This window comes from Electrophorus electricus, chromosome 12, assembly GCF_013358815.1.
Source record: "Electrophorus electricus isolate fEleEle1 chromosome 12, fEleEle1.pri, whole genome shotgun sequence".
Classification (NCBI taxonomy): domain Eukaryota; kingdom Metazoa; phylum Chordata; class Actinopteri; order Gymnotiformes; family Gymnotidae; genus Electrophorus; species Electrophorus electricus.
Genome location: NC_049546.1, coordinates 229,492 through 246,715, shown reverse-complemented (window position 1 = coordinate 246,715; position 17,224 = coordinate 229,492). Strand labels below are relative to the sequence as shown.

Here is a 17,224-nt window from a genome sequence, read left to right as displayed (position 1 = left end):
ATAGCTACAACAAGGACACCAGGAGACAGGGGTGTGGCCAACCTGGCTATGACAGACAGACACCAGGAGACGGGCGTGGCCAACGTGGCTATGACAGACAGACACCAGGAGACAGGGGCGTGGCCAACGTGGCTATGACAGGCAGACACCAGGAGACAGGGGCGTGGCCAACGTGGCTATAACAGACAGACACCAGGAGACAGGGGCGTGGCCAACGTGGCTATGACAGGCAGACACCAGGAGACAGGGGCGTGGCCAACGTGGCTATGACAGATAGGAAGTATTCTACACTCTTACAGACATAAAGAGTCATTCTTCCTTTTACTTCTACAGACCTGGAGAAACCAGAGATGCCATCAGTTATACAACTACTAGCGGGAAAGTGGACTGGGTGGAATTTCCTCACCTTGAACATGTTCACTCAGCAACTATTATTAAAACTAAATTAATGCGGTAAAAATACATTTACATCATGTCAAGTTGGAAAATGTGGAAGGTACTTGTTCTGATTGGTTAACAGTGTCAACAGAGAGAAGCATTTACTGATTGTTTAGCAGTGTAAACAGAGGAGCGTTTACTGATTTGTTAACAGTGTAAACAGAAGCGTTTACTGATTGGTTAACAGTGTAAACAGAAGTGTTTACTGATTGTTTAGTAGTGTAAACAGAGGAGCATTTACTATTGGTTAACAGTGTAAACAGAGGAGCGTTTACTGATTGGTTAACAGTGTAAACAGAAGCGTTTACTGATTGGTTAACAGTGTAAACAGAAGCGTATTACTGATTGGTTAACAGTGTAAACAGAAGCGTATTACTGATTGGTTAACAGTGTAAACAGAGAGAAGCGTTTACTGATTGTTTAGCAGTGTAAACAGAGGAGCGTTTACTGATTGGTTAACAGTGTAAACAGAAGCGTTTACTGATTGGTTAACAGTGTAAACAGAGAGAAGCGTTTACTGATTGGTTAATAGTGTAAACAGAAGCGTTTACCGATTGGTTAACAGTGCCATATCGCGCCATACCTGCGCATGCGCTCTCTATCCTGGGATGTCAAACACTACATGCCTACAGCAGCTGCCAAACATCCATAAAAGTTTCTTGGACAAATAAATGCAAACTTGTTGGCAAATCTTCATTTCATACACAAAATATATCTTTTCTTTCCACTATATGATAAACCCTGATAATATTTCTACGAATATTTATGTATCTATATGGATGTTTGCCTCGGTCCTCGTGAGTTGATGTGTGTTTTGGTTGTAAAAGGTTTAAAAGCACTCAACACACTAACCCACGAGCCAACATCAGCAGAGCCCTCGGTCGATGATGGCGCGAGCCGCTTCCACACAGTCAGCAGCTGCGTTCCAACAGGAGCCTCCGCCTGCAGTCTGTCCGCGCGCTAACGGCGCTTCTGCAGCGCTGGGTGCGCGCAATTATTCCGCTACGCGCGTTTAGATTCGGCTTTAGCCAGTCTTTCTGTGTGCCTGCTCGTGGCCTTTAAACCGTCGGTGTGGCGCTGGATCGCAGTAATGACTCGCACTTCTCCTTACCGGTCTATAAACCTACGGACACGTGCCACCACGCCAAGGGTTAATAAGCACGCGCACATCCGCAGCCTGCGTTTGTTTTCTAAACAGGTCTCACCGGAGCTTCCGGGGTCTTCCTGGAAATGTTTTCACCTGGTGATATCGCTAGAACTCGCCTGCATGAATCTAAGATCCAAGGTGCTTTTGCATCTCATCGCGCCAAGGTCTCGCTGCCCGCTGGGCTGCATTAATAATAGATCGTCTAGCGGCCCGAGCCCAGTCCAGCACCAGGCTGGTTCTGCGCGGGGAGTGTTTACCAACATTGCTGAAACACACAGCTATATAAGAGAGTGACCAAGTAGTACTGGGACGAGTGGAAACGCAAAGGAGTGCAGAGAGGAAGCTGGGGTCTGTTAATGGCCCATTTCTTACCGTTGCTGCTCTGAGGCTCGGCTCGCAGGGATACGGTCCCGTCTCTGTGGAGGAGAATGGAAGAAGGACTCTCCACGCGGTACACGAGCCCGGGTCGCGCGGGTGGCACTCTCAGCGCGCCGCAGCATTGGTAGCACACCGCCCAGGCCTGCTCCTCGTTGATCGGCTGCTCGTACGACTTCAGCACTTCTTCTAGAGACAGTTCCCGCGGGTCTCCAAGGTCTCGTGTCTCTCCCCGATCTGTGGAAGGAGACACGCGCGAGTCGCTGTCCCTGCCGCCTCTGTGTGCTGATCTAGCCATGGTCGTGCTGCCATTCTTTATGCCACGCACTCCATAGCTGTGTTCCGCTCGCGCCCCTTGCCTTTCTCCGAACAGACCGCGAGCTCCTCTGCCGCAGCAGCGAGTCTCCCACTCAGCGAGCACGAGGCTAGCTTTGATCCGCACACCGATCGCCGTGTCGTTTTAGGACAATGACGAGCAGAAAACACCCGACAAACTTGTTGAAAACCTTTCGCCTTCCATAGGATGCGCGTGGTGATGTAATGGGGAGAATATCTCGTGGGGGACAGCAGGTAGACGGGCTCAGCTCGCGTGACTTCGGAATCCTGACATCTCTGCGAGTGGCGCGCGAGCGCGTACGTTCCGCACTCTCGCGTTTCAGATCGATCAAGCAAACACGTGACCTCGACTTTTAAGCAAGCTAGAATTCAAGTAAACGGTTCAGTTCAAACGTTTCCTTCTTCCATGGAATAGGTCTACACACGACGCCGTTAAATCTGAAAGCCAAATTACTATTTCTTTTTCTTGGTAGTGTGTGGTTTATTTCAACTACAACAATAATAACAACAATAAGCGTTATATCTTTAGCACATTTCAAACATGAAAAATGCATGTCAGAGTTATAGTACAAAATAAAACAGACGAAGAAGAGAAGAAAGGCCATTAAAAACTTACACAATAATGCAAGAAATGTAAGCAATGACAATAAGGGGTATATTAATAATAGTTAAATGTGCAAGATAAATAAATAAAAACAAAAATACAATGACTACAATCAAAGTAATATACCAGTTAAAGGAAATAATCAAGTAAATAATGAAGGAAAATCATTAAATCATTAAAACACAAACAGAAGAAGCCTCACAGGAAGCATTCTATGGTCTGTAGTATCAAATGTAGCAGTTAAATCCACAGTTAGGGTCAGGTCAGGGTCAGGGTAAGGTCAGGATCAGGTTTAGTGTCAGGTCAGGGTTAAGGTTAGGGTCGGGTCAGGGTTAAGGTTAGGGTCGGGTCAGGTTTAGGGTTAAGGTTAGGGCAGGTCAGGGTTAAGGTTAGGGTCAGGTCTGGGTTAGGGTCAGGTCTGGGTTAGGGTCAGGGTCAGGGTTAAGGTTAGGGCAGGTCAGGTTTAGAGTTAAGGTTAACCCCAGTTAAGTCCAGAATATGTTCTGAAGCACCACCTGGATCAGCACCTATTCTCAAGTCCAAACTCTAACCCTAATCTCTAACCCCTAACCCTAACACTTTCATTAATTCTGCTTCAGTGCTGTGATTTGCTCTGAAGCCTCAATTAAATTTTTCTTGGATATTGTGTTCATTTAAGAAATCATTAGTGAGAAGACTGTGAGAAGAAAGTTTTTTCAATTATTTTACTTAAACATAGAACAATAGTGATTGGTCTGTAATTGCTGAAACACAGTTCATATTAGTAGGAATAAAGCACTTGCCTATGAATTTTTATCTGTTCAATAATCTTAAGATTGTTTTCACTTAAAGCTTGTGATTCATTTAAACTACTGATTAATATTTATGTAAAAAATAAAACATGATGAGCAGGTCCAGTAAGGGCTATTGAACCCCCCCCCCCCCCCCCCCCCCCCCCCCCCCCCCCCCCCCCCCCCCCCCGTGACTCCCCTCACTGACCCCTTAGTCAATTAGTCCATTCAAAATGTAGCCATAGACAGTGACTGATAGTGGTATTTACTGTTGAATAACCAAATATGACCGATAGTGGTATTTACTGTTGAATAACCAAATATGACTGATAGTGGTATTTATTTTCTGACAAATAAATTTGGACTGTACATGTGATATTTATTCATGATAGAATGCTGTTTCCTGAAGAGTAGTGGCAGGGCAGGCACAGTGTACACACCACACAGTGTCAGTAATAAAGAATATTAACCACGCAGTGTCAGTAATATAGAATATTAACCACACACAGTGTCAGTAATATAGAATATTAACCACGCAGTGTTAGTAATATAGAATATTAACCACACACAGTCAGTAATATAGAATATTAACCACGCAGAGTGTCAGTAATATAGAATATTAACCACGCAGTGTCAGTAATATAGAATATTAACCACGCAGTGTCAGAAATATAGAATATTAACCACGCAGTGTCAGTAATATAGAATATTAAGCACACAGAGTGTCAGTAATATAGAATATTAACCACGCAGAGTGTCAGTAATATAGAATATTAACCACGCAGTGTCAGTAATATAGAATATTAACCACACAGTGTCAGTAATATAGAATATTAAGCACACAGAGTGTCAGTAATATAGAATATTAAGCACACAGTGTCAGTAATATAGAATATTAACCACGCAGTGTCAGTAATATAGAATATTAACCACACACAGTGTCAGTAATATAGAATATTAACCACGCAGTGTCAGTAATATAGAATATTAACCACGCAGAGTGTCAGTAATATAGAATATTAACCACGCAGTGTCAGTAATATAGAATATTAACCACACACAGTGTCAGTAATATAGAATATTAACCACACAGAGTGTCAGTAATATAGAGTATCAGAGCATTAATCACGCAGGCCAACAATGCTTTTCTTTGTCTGTGTGATACTGGAGCCAAACAATTGCTGATTACAGCTCCCCCTCCCTGTCAAAGTAGGAATAGCAATTGATGTTTGTCCTGTGAAATTATTTTTTAAATAATGTAAAAATGCTGTAGAATGATAAATATGAATGATAAAAACAGAATGATAAAAACAATGCTATAGAATGATAATAATAATAATAATAATAATAATAATAATAATAAATGCTATTTATAAGGCTAGTCAGGGATACTTTACAGTACAAAGGAAAATGAAACCATGATAAGAGTTACAGGATGAGAACAACAGGGTAAACACAAGAGTCATAAAATAACAACACAGTGGGGAAATGAAAATAAAATCAGAGATAAAACATGGTAAGAGTTACAGTAATGAGTGACAGAACAAAAACACAACTATGCTAAAATAACAAAACAGTGAGACAATAAGAAGAGAATAAGATTTACTTATCAGGACAAGCAGTCTGAAAGAGAATGTTTTAAAAAGCTTGTTAAAACAGAGAAGAATGGACAGTGATGTGCAGTACAGAGAGGTAAGGGACGGAGTTCCACAGCTGTGAGCCTGCAGAGGTAAAAGATCTATCAACCATACATGAGTAGTTTGACAGGAGGAACAGAGAGCAGATGAACATCATCAGACTGGAGAGACTGTGAGGGATTGTGTCTGGATGACAGAGTAGAGAGCTAAGCAGGAACCAGACTGTGTAAAGATTTAAAAATCAGGAGTTAGATTTTATACTAAATGTGATAATGGACCAGGAGCCAATGTAGGTTTTTTAACTTGGGGGTTGTGTGTTCCTGTGATCTGGTGTGCGTGACAATTCTTGCTGCTGAGTTCTGCACATATTGGAGCTTCTTGAGAAGACTAGCAGGCAGCCCAAACAGAACTGAGTTACAGTAATCCAGTCTGGATGCAATAAATGCATGAATTAGAGCTTCAGCTAGAGAATTAGGCATGAGTGATGCAGTCTGGTGATATTTTTAAGGTGGAAGAAGGCAGTTTTGGTGATGTTATTGACATGGGCCTCAGGAGAGAGTGTACTGTCCTTGCATAACTGAGGTTATGGACCTGTGTCATGGAGGACATGGTAAAACCCGGGAAACATAAGAGTGGATTAACCAATATTCTTGAGAGTGGAAGGAGATGCTGTGAGAATGACTTCAGATTTAGTACTATCGAGTTTGAGGAAGTTCAAACCTCCATCCAGTTTTAATGTTAACCAGACAGCTGATCTGTGTGTCACAGCACTTGGTGCAGATGTAAACTTGAGCATCTGCATAACAGTGACACTGAAGACCGTGCTGTCAGATAAAACCAATAAGTGCAAGCAGGTAGATTAAGAAGGAGGCCAAAAACTGAACCCTGGGGGGCACTGCGTGAAGTGTCCAGAAGTGTCTGACCCGAAGCTGCCAAGAGTGATGAATCGTTGCCTGTTGTTATCATATCAGTAATATAGTGCGTTTTTTGAAAGATCAAACAACACTGTATTATTTAAGGTGTGAAGTGCTTTGTGGTTATTGTTCCTGAGTTCACTGTAGTCTGAGAACACTGTAGTCTGTCATTATTAGCCTGAACCACATCGTCTTTGTGTTTATATAACACAGGTTGTAGAAACAGATATTCAACAGGCGGAAACATGCAACTCTGAATTAGAGATAAGAAACTTGTTGGGCCAGCAGAGGGCGCTCGTGTACCAAACCGCTGACGAATCCTGTGACTGCAATGAGCAGAGGAAGTGTGTCAGAGCTTACCTCAGTAAACTAAGAACAAAAAAAAAACATCTATAGCAGGTAATACTGTCTTATTTAGAGATGGATATGCAGATTAAAAAACAGACATTACTCATGTGGCAAAAGCTCAAGTGTCAAATAAAAATGTATTGTGAATCATTTGCATGACATACAATTTGTACCATTTATGAAAAATTCCCATATTGGAACAAAAGCAGATCCCATATAAGCACAACTGGCATACAGATGAAACACAGACAGATGCATAAAGACCTTCATAGTTCTGTAATATAACAAACAACACTCTCAGTAACAATAACAACTCTGCTCAGTGCTGAAATGCACTTATCACTGAGCACTCTTAGTAACAGTGTCATTAGTGCTGAAATGCACTTATCACTGAGCACTCTTAGTAACAGTGTCATCAGTGCTGAAATTCACTTATCACTGAGCACTCTTAGTAACAGTGTCATCAGTGCTGAAATGCACTTATCACTGAGCACTCTTAGTAACAGTGTCATCAGTGCTGAAATGCACTTATCACTGAGCACTCTTAGTAACAGTGTCATCAGTGCTGAAATGCACTTATCACTGAGCACTCTTAGTAACAGTGTCATCAGTGCTGAAATGCACTTATCACTGAGCACTCTCAGGGTCGTCAGTGTTGTCAGAAGTATTCAGAGGGTCAGCAGAGGTGCACTGCTAGGTCTGAGTGTGTTAAGGCATTGTGTAACCACAATATGCAGATATAAACTGGTAAACATCAACATATACAAGTTATGGGGGGAAAAAACTTTGATTTTAAGTATAATTAACAAAGAAATTTAAAACGAACAAACAAACAAATAGTACCAACAGCTTTTGTCCATGTGAACAGTTTATAGAGGGTTATGGATAAATGTAAAGTACTTTAGGCAACTTTTATTGGCTTAAATGAAAACTGTGACCAAATAGCAGAATCAGTGGTGTTTCTCCTTTTAATGTAAGATTAGTGTTAGGGGTTAAGGGTTAGGGGTTAGGTGTTAGGGTTAGATAGAGTTATGGGTTAAGGTCTGGGATAAGGGGTTAGGGGTTAGGGGTTAGGTGTTAGGGTTAGATAGAGTTATGGGTTAAGGTCTGGGATAAGGGGTTAGGGGTTAGGGGTTAGGTGTTAGGGTTAGATAGAGTTATGGGTTAAGGTTTGGGATAAGGGGTTAGGGGTTAGGTGTTAGGGTTAGATAGAGTTATGGGTTAAGGTCTGGGATAAGGGGTTAGGTGTTAGGGGTTAGGTGTTAGGGTTAGATAGAGTTATGGGTTAAGGTCTGGGATAAGGGGTTAGGGGTTAGGGGTTAGGTGTTAGGGTTAGATAGAGTTATGGGTTAAGGTCTGGGATAAGGGGTTAGGGGTTAGGGTGGCACAAGACATTATTTGGACCTGGACAGTGCACAGAGTGACTTTTGTTTCTTCGTGTACCATTTGTGAACCACTCTGTTACATCACTATAACGCTGTAACACTACAGTGCTGTAACACTGTAACAGTGCCTTAATTCATACTTATAGATGCACTGTATTACAAAATAAATTAAGACATTAACAGTAATATAAAAATATCCCAATAACAGGGATATATCCCAATAAACAGGGAAATATCCCAATAACAGGGATATATACCAATAAACAGGAATATACCCCCAAAACAGGGATATATCCCAATAAACAGGGATATATTTGACATTTTACTACCAAAAAAAATAATTTTCTTCAATTAGAGATGAACAAAATAAGAATGTATTACTAAATGATAAAAACCGATGCTAACAAATCTCACACACACACACACACACACACACACTCTCTCTCTCTCTCTCTCTCTCTCTCTCTCTCTCTCTCTCTCTCTCTACAGTCTGTCAGAGAAGCACACTAGCACAGCTACAGCTGATCTAGTTTAAAACAGTGAGGCCAGCTTGATTAAATGTACCATGTAAATATGAATTACAATCCTGTACTGTAGCACTGCTGCCATCCTAAAGATATGAGGGAGAAATTATTAATATTGATACCATCACATGCACAGTGTCATATAAATCAGACACACAGATCAGTCTGACCTTCTGATTAGGAAGTCTGAACTGGTCACAAATAAAATAATTAAATGTATGTATGTTATATGATATTCTGCCACAGGAAGTGGTATTGTCAGGTGACTGAGCTGTCAGTAGAGTTACTGCACATTCTCACATGGCTTTCCAAACCGCCCTATAGTACAAATTCACATACAGGCATTTGGGCTGTTCTGTTTCAGACTGAGCAGAGTGGCCACTCCTTCCCAGAGAAGCCACTCCTTCCCAGAGAAGCCACACCCTCCCACAGTAGCCACACCCTCCGAGTAGCCACTCCCTCCCACAGTAGCCACTCCCTCCCAGAGTAGCCACACCCTCCCAGAGTAGCCACTCCCTCCCAGAGAAGCCACACCCTCCCAGAGTAGCCACTCCCTCCCACAGTAGCCACTCCCTCCCAGAGTAGCCACACCCTCTCAGAGCACTGCTGACAAACTCCTTCATTTAGTCACCTATGGAAGTGCCATTGTATAAACTCCTGAATGACTTCATAAAACTCTCTAAAGCATCTTTAAGCTTCAAAAGCTCATAAATCTCAGTTGAATTTCCTTTGTTTTCTTCATTATGTTACTCATTGTTTTCAATGACTGAATTCAGAAATTAGCTAAATCAGACTGAAGTATTTGTAAACATGACTGAGCTTTTTTTCTACTCCTAACCAGCATACGACACCAGCAGTGTGACCCCAGTGACCCCGTGATTCAGTGACATCATCAGAGCATCATTAACACGTAATGTACAGTATAATACTGTGAAACTAACCTATGTGAAAACACTAAAACTCAAGTGTTCATGCTTTTTAAAAATATAAGTTGTTTTTCTACTTCTCAGTCAGCATCAGTAAAAGCTGACTAACACAGTCTAACACAGTCTGTTAGGGTTAATATTCTTAAAAACCAAAGGGGATTCATCTTTTTGCATTATTTTATATTAAAGTTAAAAAACCTTTTCATGCCACTTTCAGAGAGTTTAACTTGACTATTGCAAATTTAAGATGGTTCAAGATTCATCTGAGAAAGTCCTAACAAAACATAGGGGTGGACGTAGGGGTGAACACAGGGGTGAACGCAAGGGTGAACGAAGGGGTGAACGCAGGGGTGAACGCAGGGCTGAACACAGGTGAACGTAAGGGTGAATGTATGGGAGAACGCAGGGGTGAATACAGGGGTGAACGTAGGGGAGAACGCGGGGTGAATGCAGGGGTGAACGTAGGGGTGAACGCAGGGGTGAACGCAGGTGAATGTAGGGGTGAACGCAGGTGAATGTAGGGGTGAACGTGGGGGTGAACGCAAGGGTGAACGTAGGGGTGAACGCAGAGGTGAACGCAGGGCTGAACACGGGTGAACGTAAGGGTGAATGTATGGGAGAACGCAGGGGTGAATACAGGGGTGAACGTAGGGGACAATGCAGGGGTGAACATGGGGGTGAACAGGGGAGAATGCAGGGGTGAAGGTGGGGGTGAACGTGGGGGTGAACGTAGGGGAGAAGGTGATAAAGGACTGTGCTGTCATGGGTCCCAAATAGTTTGAGATTATCAACCAAAGCTTTAGAATCTCGCCCTCAGTAAAGAGTTGCGTACTGGACAGTTCTTAAAAATTGGGCTCAAATCCAGTCTCATTTACAGATGCACCGGGGTATCCCCAAGTTCAGCTTTTGCTGGATTTGGAGCTTTTGGAGGGAATCCAGGAGAAGCGATAGTGCTCGCGACCCGTGTACAGGTCCAAGTCCAGCTGCCGCTGCTCCCTCTCACTCTGCACCGGACGGTAGCCCAGCAGCGTCATGGCTCCCTTGCAGACTTCCTGGATTTGTTTGACTTTTTGAAAGGGTAAGGTGGTCCTCCAGGCCAAGGACACATCCTCAGCATTGCGCGACGTGATTTTGAAGGCTTCTTTCTCTGTCCCTTTGCCCTTTCCGTGGGTAATGCGGTAAATCCATTCCTGTAGCGTCTCCATCATCTCCAGACCCACAAAGTCAAACATGGCTTCAATCTGGGCCAGGGGGTCATGTACCAGGTCCTCGTAGCGTACAAGTTTGTAGCGCCCTTGCAGAAAGTCGGGCGCCTTGAGCATGGCCGTCTCGTGGATGCGCATGTGACTGCGACACACTTCCTGCATGACACGCAGCTGGGCGTCGCTGGGCAGGACGCCATCCTTCTCCAGCACCAACGCGCTGTCCTGCGCCAGGGCCTTTGCGGCCTGCTCCCGAGACCGCAGCACCGCCCGCGGGTCCCGCACCAGGTGGATGATGCGCAGGTCCAGCGTGGGGTCCCGCAGCAGTGGGTACAGGGACTCCAGCTCGAAGAAGCGCACCTCCTTCAGCACAACGTGACTGTAGGTGCGGCAGGCCTGCTGTGCCCCCTGCAGGCCTACTCTGTCACAGTTCAGCTTGCAGTCGGGCTCGTAGCTGAAGCCGTCACGGGGCGTGAGTGTGCACGCGGGCGGCGAGCAGAGAGCACGGCTGTGGCTCCACATGAACACCTGCGAGACGTTGTGCCGGGGGGGCAGGTAGGCGTCCATGACGGACAGATCGCACTGGAAGACGCTGCGCACCAGGTCGCGGACGGCCATGCGCAGGCCGCGAGCGCCCGGACGCTTCAGCGCCGTCCATACGTGCCAGGCCGGCTCCATCAGGTAGAACACAGACGGGTGCTGGCTGAACACCTGCCCCAGGAACGAGGAGCCCGATCGCCATGACGACAGCAAGAGCACATGCACCTTACCCTGTGTTGGAGAGACGTCCTGGGGGACGAGCGGGCCGTGCCATCCCAGAAACAACACTACGGCAACAATCTGCAGTAGCAACAAGGTAACCACGGCGGGCATGGGCACCCGGCAATGCAGCATACTTCAGCTCTTCCTGCTCAACACACACACACACACACACACACACACACACACACACACACACACACACACACACACACACACACACACACACACACACACACACACACACAGGGTCATGCTAAGAAGACACATTTACTAGAGTTACAGTCTGAATATCAGAACTTTGTGCAGTAATGACAGTTGTAGTTATCACACAATGTGTGTCTAAACACGGTCCTGACATAGCACATGACATTCTAAACACAATCTACATGCAGCAGCATAACGTTTAGATGAAAACACATGTTAGAGAAACATTGACAACATAGCTCATGCGTGACAATGAGACACTACACATGACCAGCAGAGGGCACTAGATGGACTTTCTGGAAAACAGGACAATGTCAGAAAAACCCCGAAACATCCGGAACAAATAATATATAATAAAGAAATACCTGCCACAAGCTTTCATTTTTTTGTGAGAGTTGGATACTACCTTGTCTTACAACAAGCAACATTTATTAATATTGATTTTCTAAGTTGGTGCTCATGCTTAATTTCCTTAAGAATGATTGTGAAAGCCAGGCCATACACCCACTCCACACTGGTGCATTCATATAATGGGCTGGGAAAACATTCTCAGAAGCTGAAATATCCGCTTCTATGTGATGTTAGTCATTTTATGTTATACTGAAGTAATACACAGAGAAGATGACATTATTAAAATGATACCATTACTCATGCTGAGCACTGGGGTAACCTTGAGGAAGAGGGAAGTCATAGCCGACACCCTCAGTGAAGCGTCCTCACCAGAACTCCAGCTCAGCAGTAAAATCAAAGGTTTTTAAAAACCCGATAAAGGTCACACACAGAACCAAAACGTTTCTCAAAGGACCCAAACCAGCCAGATGAGGGACCTCCTGAACCATTCTAACTATGACCTTGATGTTCTTCCAGGAACTTTGTTATTATTGTTTTATTATTATTGCTTTTATTATGCTCTAGTACTGAACTTAATTTGCATTTATCTGACTTGAGAACAAACACACACATGCACACACGCAGGCACACACACACTTTATGTTCACTGAACCAAAACTGCTTATATGATAAACATGAACCAAATAAGAACCATGTTAAATGTTGACAGAAGGTGTGGAATGACATGTAAACACTGTGACGGTGATGACGTTTATAGGGAACACTAGACAAGACATTAGTTGCACTGATAGCGAGTTGCAAGCAGTCAGTAACTGCTATGATGAAGGAAGTGTGTCAGAAACAAAAAAATGTTGCTCTGCTACTGGGAAATGTCATGTCATAATGTCATAAATTTCAGTCCAGGATTTCTGTTCTGATTGCTACTGTATGTTCTGACTGGTCCTGTATGTTCTGATATGTTTGATGTACCATTAAGCTTCACCCCTGCAGAACAAAGACCACGTCACTGTTAATGACGACTTAAGGTAGTGAAACATCAGCATGGATGTAGAAATATAAGAGTAGTGTGAATGTAGAAATATAAGAGTAGCATTAATGTAGAAATATAACAGCAGTCTGAATGTAGAAATATAACAGCAGTGTGAATGTAGAAATATAACAGCAGTGTGGATGTAGAAATATAACAGCAGTGTGAATGTAGAAATATAAACTGAGTACATGTTGGTTGGGAATCATAAGACTGTTGTTGTGACCAATATTTCCACACAGCACATCTCCACCCACGGGTGGGTGAGGGACTGCCTCATACAAACTGTATGTTCTGATATGTTTGATGTACCATTAAGCTTCACCCCTGCAGAACAAAGACCACGTCACTGTTAATGACGACTTAAGGTAGTGAAACATCAGCATGGATGTAGAAATATAAGAGTAGTGTGAATGTAGAAATATAAGAGTAGTGTGGATGAAGAAATATAACAGCAATGTGGATGTAGAAATATAAACTGAGTACGTGTTGGTTGGGAATCATAAGACTGTTGTTGTGACCAATATTTCCACCCACAGGTGGGTGAGGGACTGCCCCACACCTCCACCTCCAGGCTTATGTACATGAGTTCAAATTGGTCACCATTATAGATTCTAAACATTAAACTAAAGAAACTTGTCCACCAACACAGATCTCATCTCCTCTTGGGCAAGATCTCCAGAACCCTTATCCGTGAGAGCGCTAAGGTCATACACCCTGCCCTCGAGGACATCCTTAAGTTGTGCTTTCTCAGTAATGAATTTTGTCATGGTCAGTCATGGTCCAACTGACCGCGCGAGAGAGACCCAACTCGAGCAGTGTCAGGCTCGAGCAGTGGACACAGGCGAGGAATGCAGCGCGTGAAGCAGATGTACGTTCCCTTCTCGAGCTGACTCATCTACCCTCCACGTTCGCGCGAAATAAATAAATATATCAATAATATTATTATAATATAACTACTAATAATATTAAATCTTTTATCACAAAAAAAGTAATCAGTTATTTAGCCAATGAACTTTGAAGGTAAAGTTTTGTTCTCGAAACGCCTTGCTCGCGTGACAGAAAACTTAGGGTCGAGTTTTCACGAACTCGCCCGAACCTTTTCCTGGATGTTTTTTGAAAATACAGATGCAAAAGTCTCAGTTTGAAATGCATGTAGGCTAAAGTATATAAAGCGCTGAAAAAGAAGCAGTCGGGCAAGCCAGTGCTTCGTGGAGCTGGTCCCTCATCCTTGTGTCTTTACTAAACAAACCACACAAATGATTTTCACAACACATCCTCCCAAGCACGCTGTTTTCTCCTCTAACACACTGTTGCAGCCCCTTAATACACAAACACACCGCGCCTCGCGGATTGTTACTCTGACAGCAAACACTGGTCTTCTCAGTAAAGGTGAGCTCAGACTCCCACTGGAGCGAGGCCCGGAGGCACGAGAGGGGGAGCGAGCGCTCGCGAACCCTGCTGAGTAAGTGACACTGCAGTGTTAAATGACAGCCGGACAGTGATCCTTGTGTTCACCTCAACTTCACTGTAGTTCGGATGTTCATTCAACACTGAGGATCGGAAACGACATGCAGCATTACTTAAACAAAATGTCTTTAGATGTTGGTCACGTTCAAAGTGGAGACTTTCCTTGAGCCGACAGAAAGGCACAGGCTACACGTGTTACACCACATATTACGTTACCTCACATTACATTTAAATTACATTAAATTGCATTACTTTACATTATACTACACTCAAGTAAAACACTTAAACACGAGCTCCTACCAGCTGAAAGCTGATCGTACAAGCAGGACGTCGTTGGTTTATGTGTGAATCTCACCAGCTACTGCAGGAACACACCAAACTCAGTCCAGAAGCTCCTTGGAGACCAAACGCTCGCTACAATAATGTCACTGCGCCGCGAGGCTGGGCTCACGCGCCACACAATCCAACCACCAAGTCAGACAGAAGTCAAAGCGACTGGGGTGGGAACTTTAGAGACCCGTTAACGGGAATGTCATGCTAGGCGCGTTACACAGTGCTGAAGTTTCATGATAAGCACTCCTGGACCCCGGCGCTCGGGAAAATGCACGCAAATCTGAGCAAATGTGAGCGAGGAGGCGCCTCTTCACCTCTTGTGTACAAAGAGGCTCTGAGACGTGGACATAAAAGCTCGAGCGCCAGCGCGGGGGGGCGGACGGATAGGCGCGTGTGAAGGAGGGGGATGTGCCCGTGCAGCTAAGGTTCTTTACATGTTCGACACACCTACGAATAGAACAGTGAAAGTAGAACACTAATGGAATTACACTCTAGGGTTAGGGTTATCCCTGACAATATGGAACATTTCTAACATATTACTAATATTACTAACATATCTAAAATATTACTAGTGTAGGTCAAATATGTCAAATATTACTAGGCAAAATAATTTGAACTTTTTTGCCTCTCAAACTAAAATAGGTGGAGATTACAGGACCTTTTATGCTGAATTCGTTTTTCTGTCACGTATGGTTTTTAATTGTGTACATTTTACATGAATCATATCTTACTAATTCATAAATAAGGCTGTTATTACATTAAAAAAGCTATTACATTTATAAGTCCATATGTACTTATAAAATGTACCATAGTTGGTGTATAATTTTGGCCTGTATCTGTCCTCAGGAACGTCTCTCTTCAGTGTCCGGCATTAGTCTGCCATCACAGAGCAGATCCACTTTCCTTGGTGTTGCTTTTCATCATGAGTGTACTGGAACAGGAAACCACAGGTGATAGAGAAATTCTGGAAACATATTCGGAATCAGCAGGTAAACATACACAATAAACAAGAAGCAAAATCAGTGTTGACTAGTGTTTAGCGCTAATGAATGCTAAAGGTTTTAGACAGTAACTATTCACTACTTAATGACGAAGTCGGTTAGTATTGTCTTCCAATATCTAGTACCTTTTTAATTTATTAAATGCTCAATTTTGGACACATTTGCACACCTAAAGCCCATAATTTAAAACAATCAGAATAAGTAAGTGTAACAGGAAACTGTTACATGTGCATCCTGTAGATGGAAACACACACTTCCTGCATGTCCTGTGATTGTTTACAGTTGAGTAGCAGGCAGCCCCAGCTCAGGAGAAAGAGCCCTGGGCCTGGGAACACTGGGACTGGTGGGAGGAGGAAATGCTGGGATTGGTAGGAGGAGGGAACGCTGGGATTGGTAGAAGGAGGGAATGCTGGGATTGGTAGGAGGAAGGAATGTTGCCCCACTACATGAGGTCATGCCTGGAAGAAGCAAACTGTAGAGTTATTTGTTAAGGTTAGCATATAACAGAGACACTGAGGGAAAAAGAGAGAGAGAGAGAGAGAGAGAGAGAGAGAGAGAGAGAGAGAGAGAGAGAGAAAGAAAGAGTGTTGGAGCACTGAGTGTGTTTTTGTTCAACACTGATTAGAGTGTGTGTGCAGTCATGCAGACTCCGGTGTCCTGACTTTTCATTCCCTGAGACTAATTGACAGTTCTGTCTTTTTTTAAAACTTGGCAATCAGTCTTCCTGAATAAGGCTGAATGAGCAGATCACATATATTAAGAATTCAATGACCAGTTCGATGAACAGTTTCTTACAACTAAATGAAAGTAAACCAGGCGTTAGTGTGTTTGATCTTCCATTTAAAAGCCTTGGGAAGATCTGGGCTCTCAAGCCCTTACTGAACAACACAGCTTCAAGATCTATCTGTGTTGGGGAGTTTGGACACTCATCTGAAATTTCATAAAATAATTAATTCAGTGATTAAGAATGGCTTTTTCGAGCTTACAAATATCTTGAGACAAACCTTTGTTTGATCCACCTGATCTGGAAAATGTTATTTGTAATTTTGTTACATCCTGATCGGGTTACTGCAATGCACTGTGTTATGGGATTAAGGAAACAGCTCTTCCTCAACTACAGCTGATCCAAAATGCTACTTTCTTATTATCTGGAAGAGTTGTACAAAGAAAACCACTCCAGTACATTAATCTGGATCCCAGTTCAACCATGTTTGTCTTTGTTTGTTTATAAAGCACTTTGGGTTTAAATGTGTTAAAATAAAATCCACTTACTCACAAGGTTGTTTCACAGTGACATCAAGGGGAAAAAAGTCTAAAAGTGAAAGCACAACAGTGTTGTGAAAAAGTAAATCTTCAACTAAGTCTTTAACTAAGTCTTCAACTGAGATGTGAAAAGGTAAGACCTTAACTGAGATGTGAAAAGGTGAGTCTTTAACTGAGATGTGATAAGGTAAGTCTTTAACTAAGTTT

The 17,224-nt window shown here is 43.3% G+C and overlaps 2 protein-coding genes across 3 annotated transcripts in view; both read right to left on the bottom strand.

Annotated features, from left to right (window-relative positions):
• The window catches only part of spire2 (spire-type actin nucleation factor 2), a 15,721-nt gene extending 13,112 nt beyond the window's left edge, over positions 1-2,609 (bottom strand). The window contains exon 1 of the mRNA XM_027031230.2: positions 1,958-2,609. Within this exon, the coding sequence (XP_026887031.2) occupies positions 1,958-2,258 (301 nt within the window). The 5' untranslated portion in view covers positions 2,259-2,609. The remainder of the gene's footprint in view (positions 1-1,957) is intronic.
• Positions 2,610-9,860: 7,251 nt separating this feature from the next.
• On the bottom strand, positions 9,861-15,054 carry chst6 (carbohydrate sulfotransferase 6). Of its 2 annotated transcripts, none has more exons than XM_027031238.2 (2): positions 14,721-15,054; positions 9,861-11,513 (listed from the first exon to the last, which is right to left on the bottom strand). In XM_027031238.2, the coding sequence occupies exon 2, from the start codon at positions 11,498-11,500 to the stop codon at positions 10,304-10,306; it is 1,197 nt and encodes a 398-aa protein (XP_026887039.1). In that variant the 5' UTR covers positions 11,501-11,513; positions 14,721-15,054; the 3' UTR covers positions 9,861-10,303. The 2 variants fall into 2 exon arrangements, with proteins under 2 accessions (XP_026887039.1, XP_026887041.1); XM_027031240.2 differs by having other exon boundaries at positions 14,776-15,054.
• Between the last annotated feature and the right edge of the window lie 2,170 nt (positions 15,055-17,224).

Bases quoted from the DNA above. Each gene is read 5' to 3' on its own strand.
- chst6 (XM_027031238.2), bottom strand. From the start codon at position 11,500: ATGCTGCATTGCCGGGTGCCCATGCCCGCCGTGGTTACCTTGTTGCTA.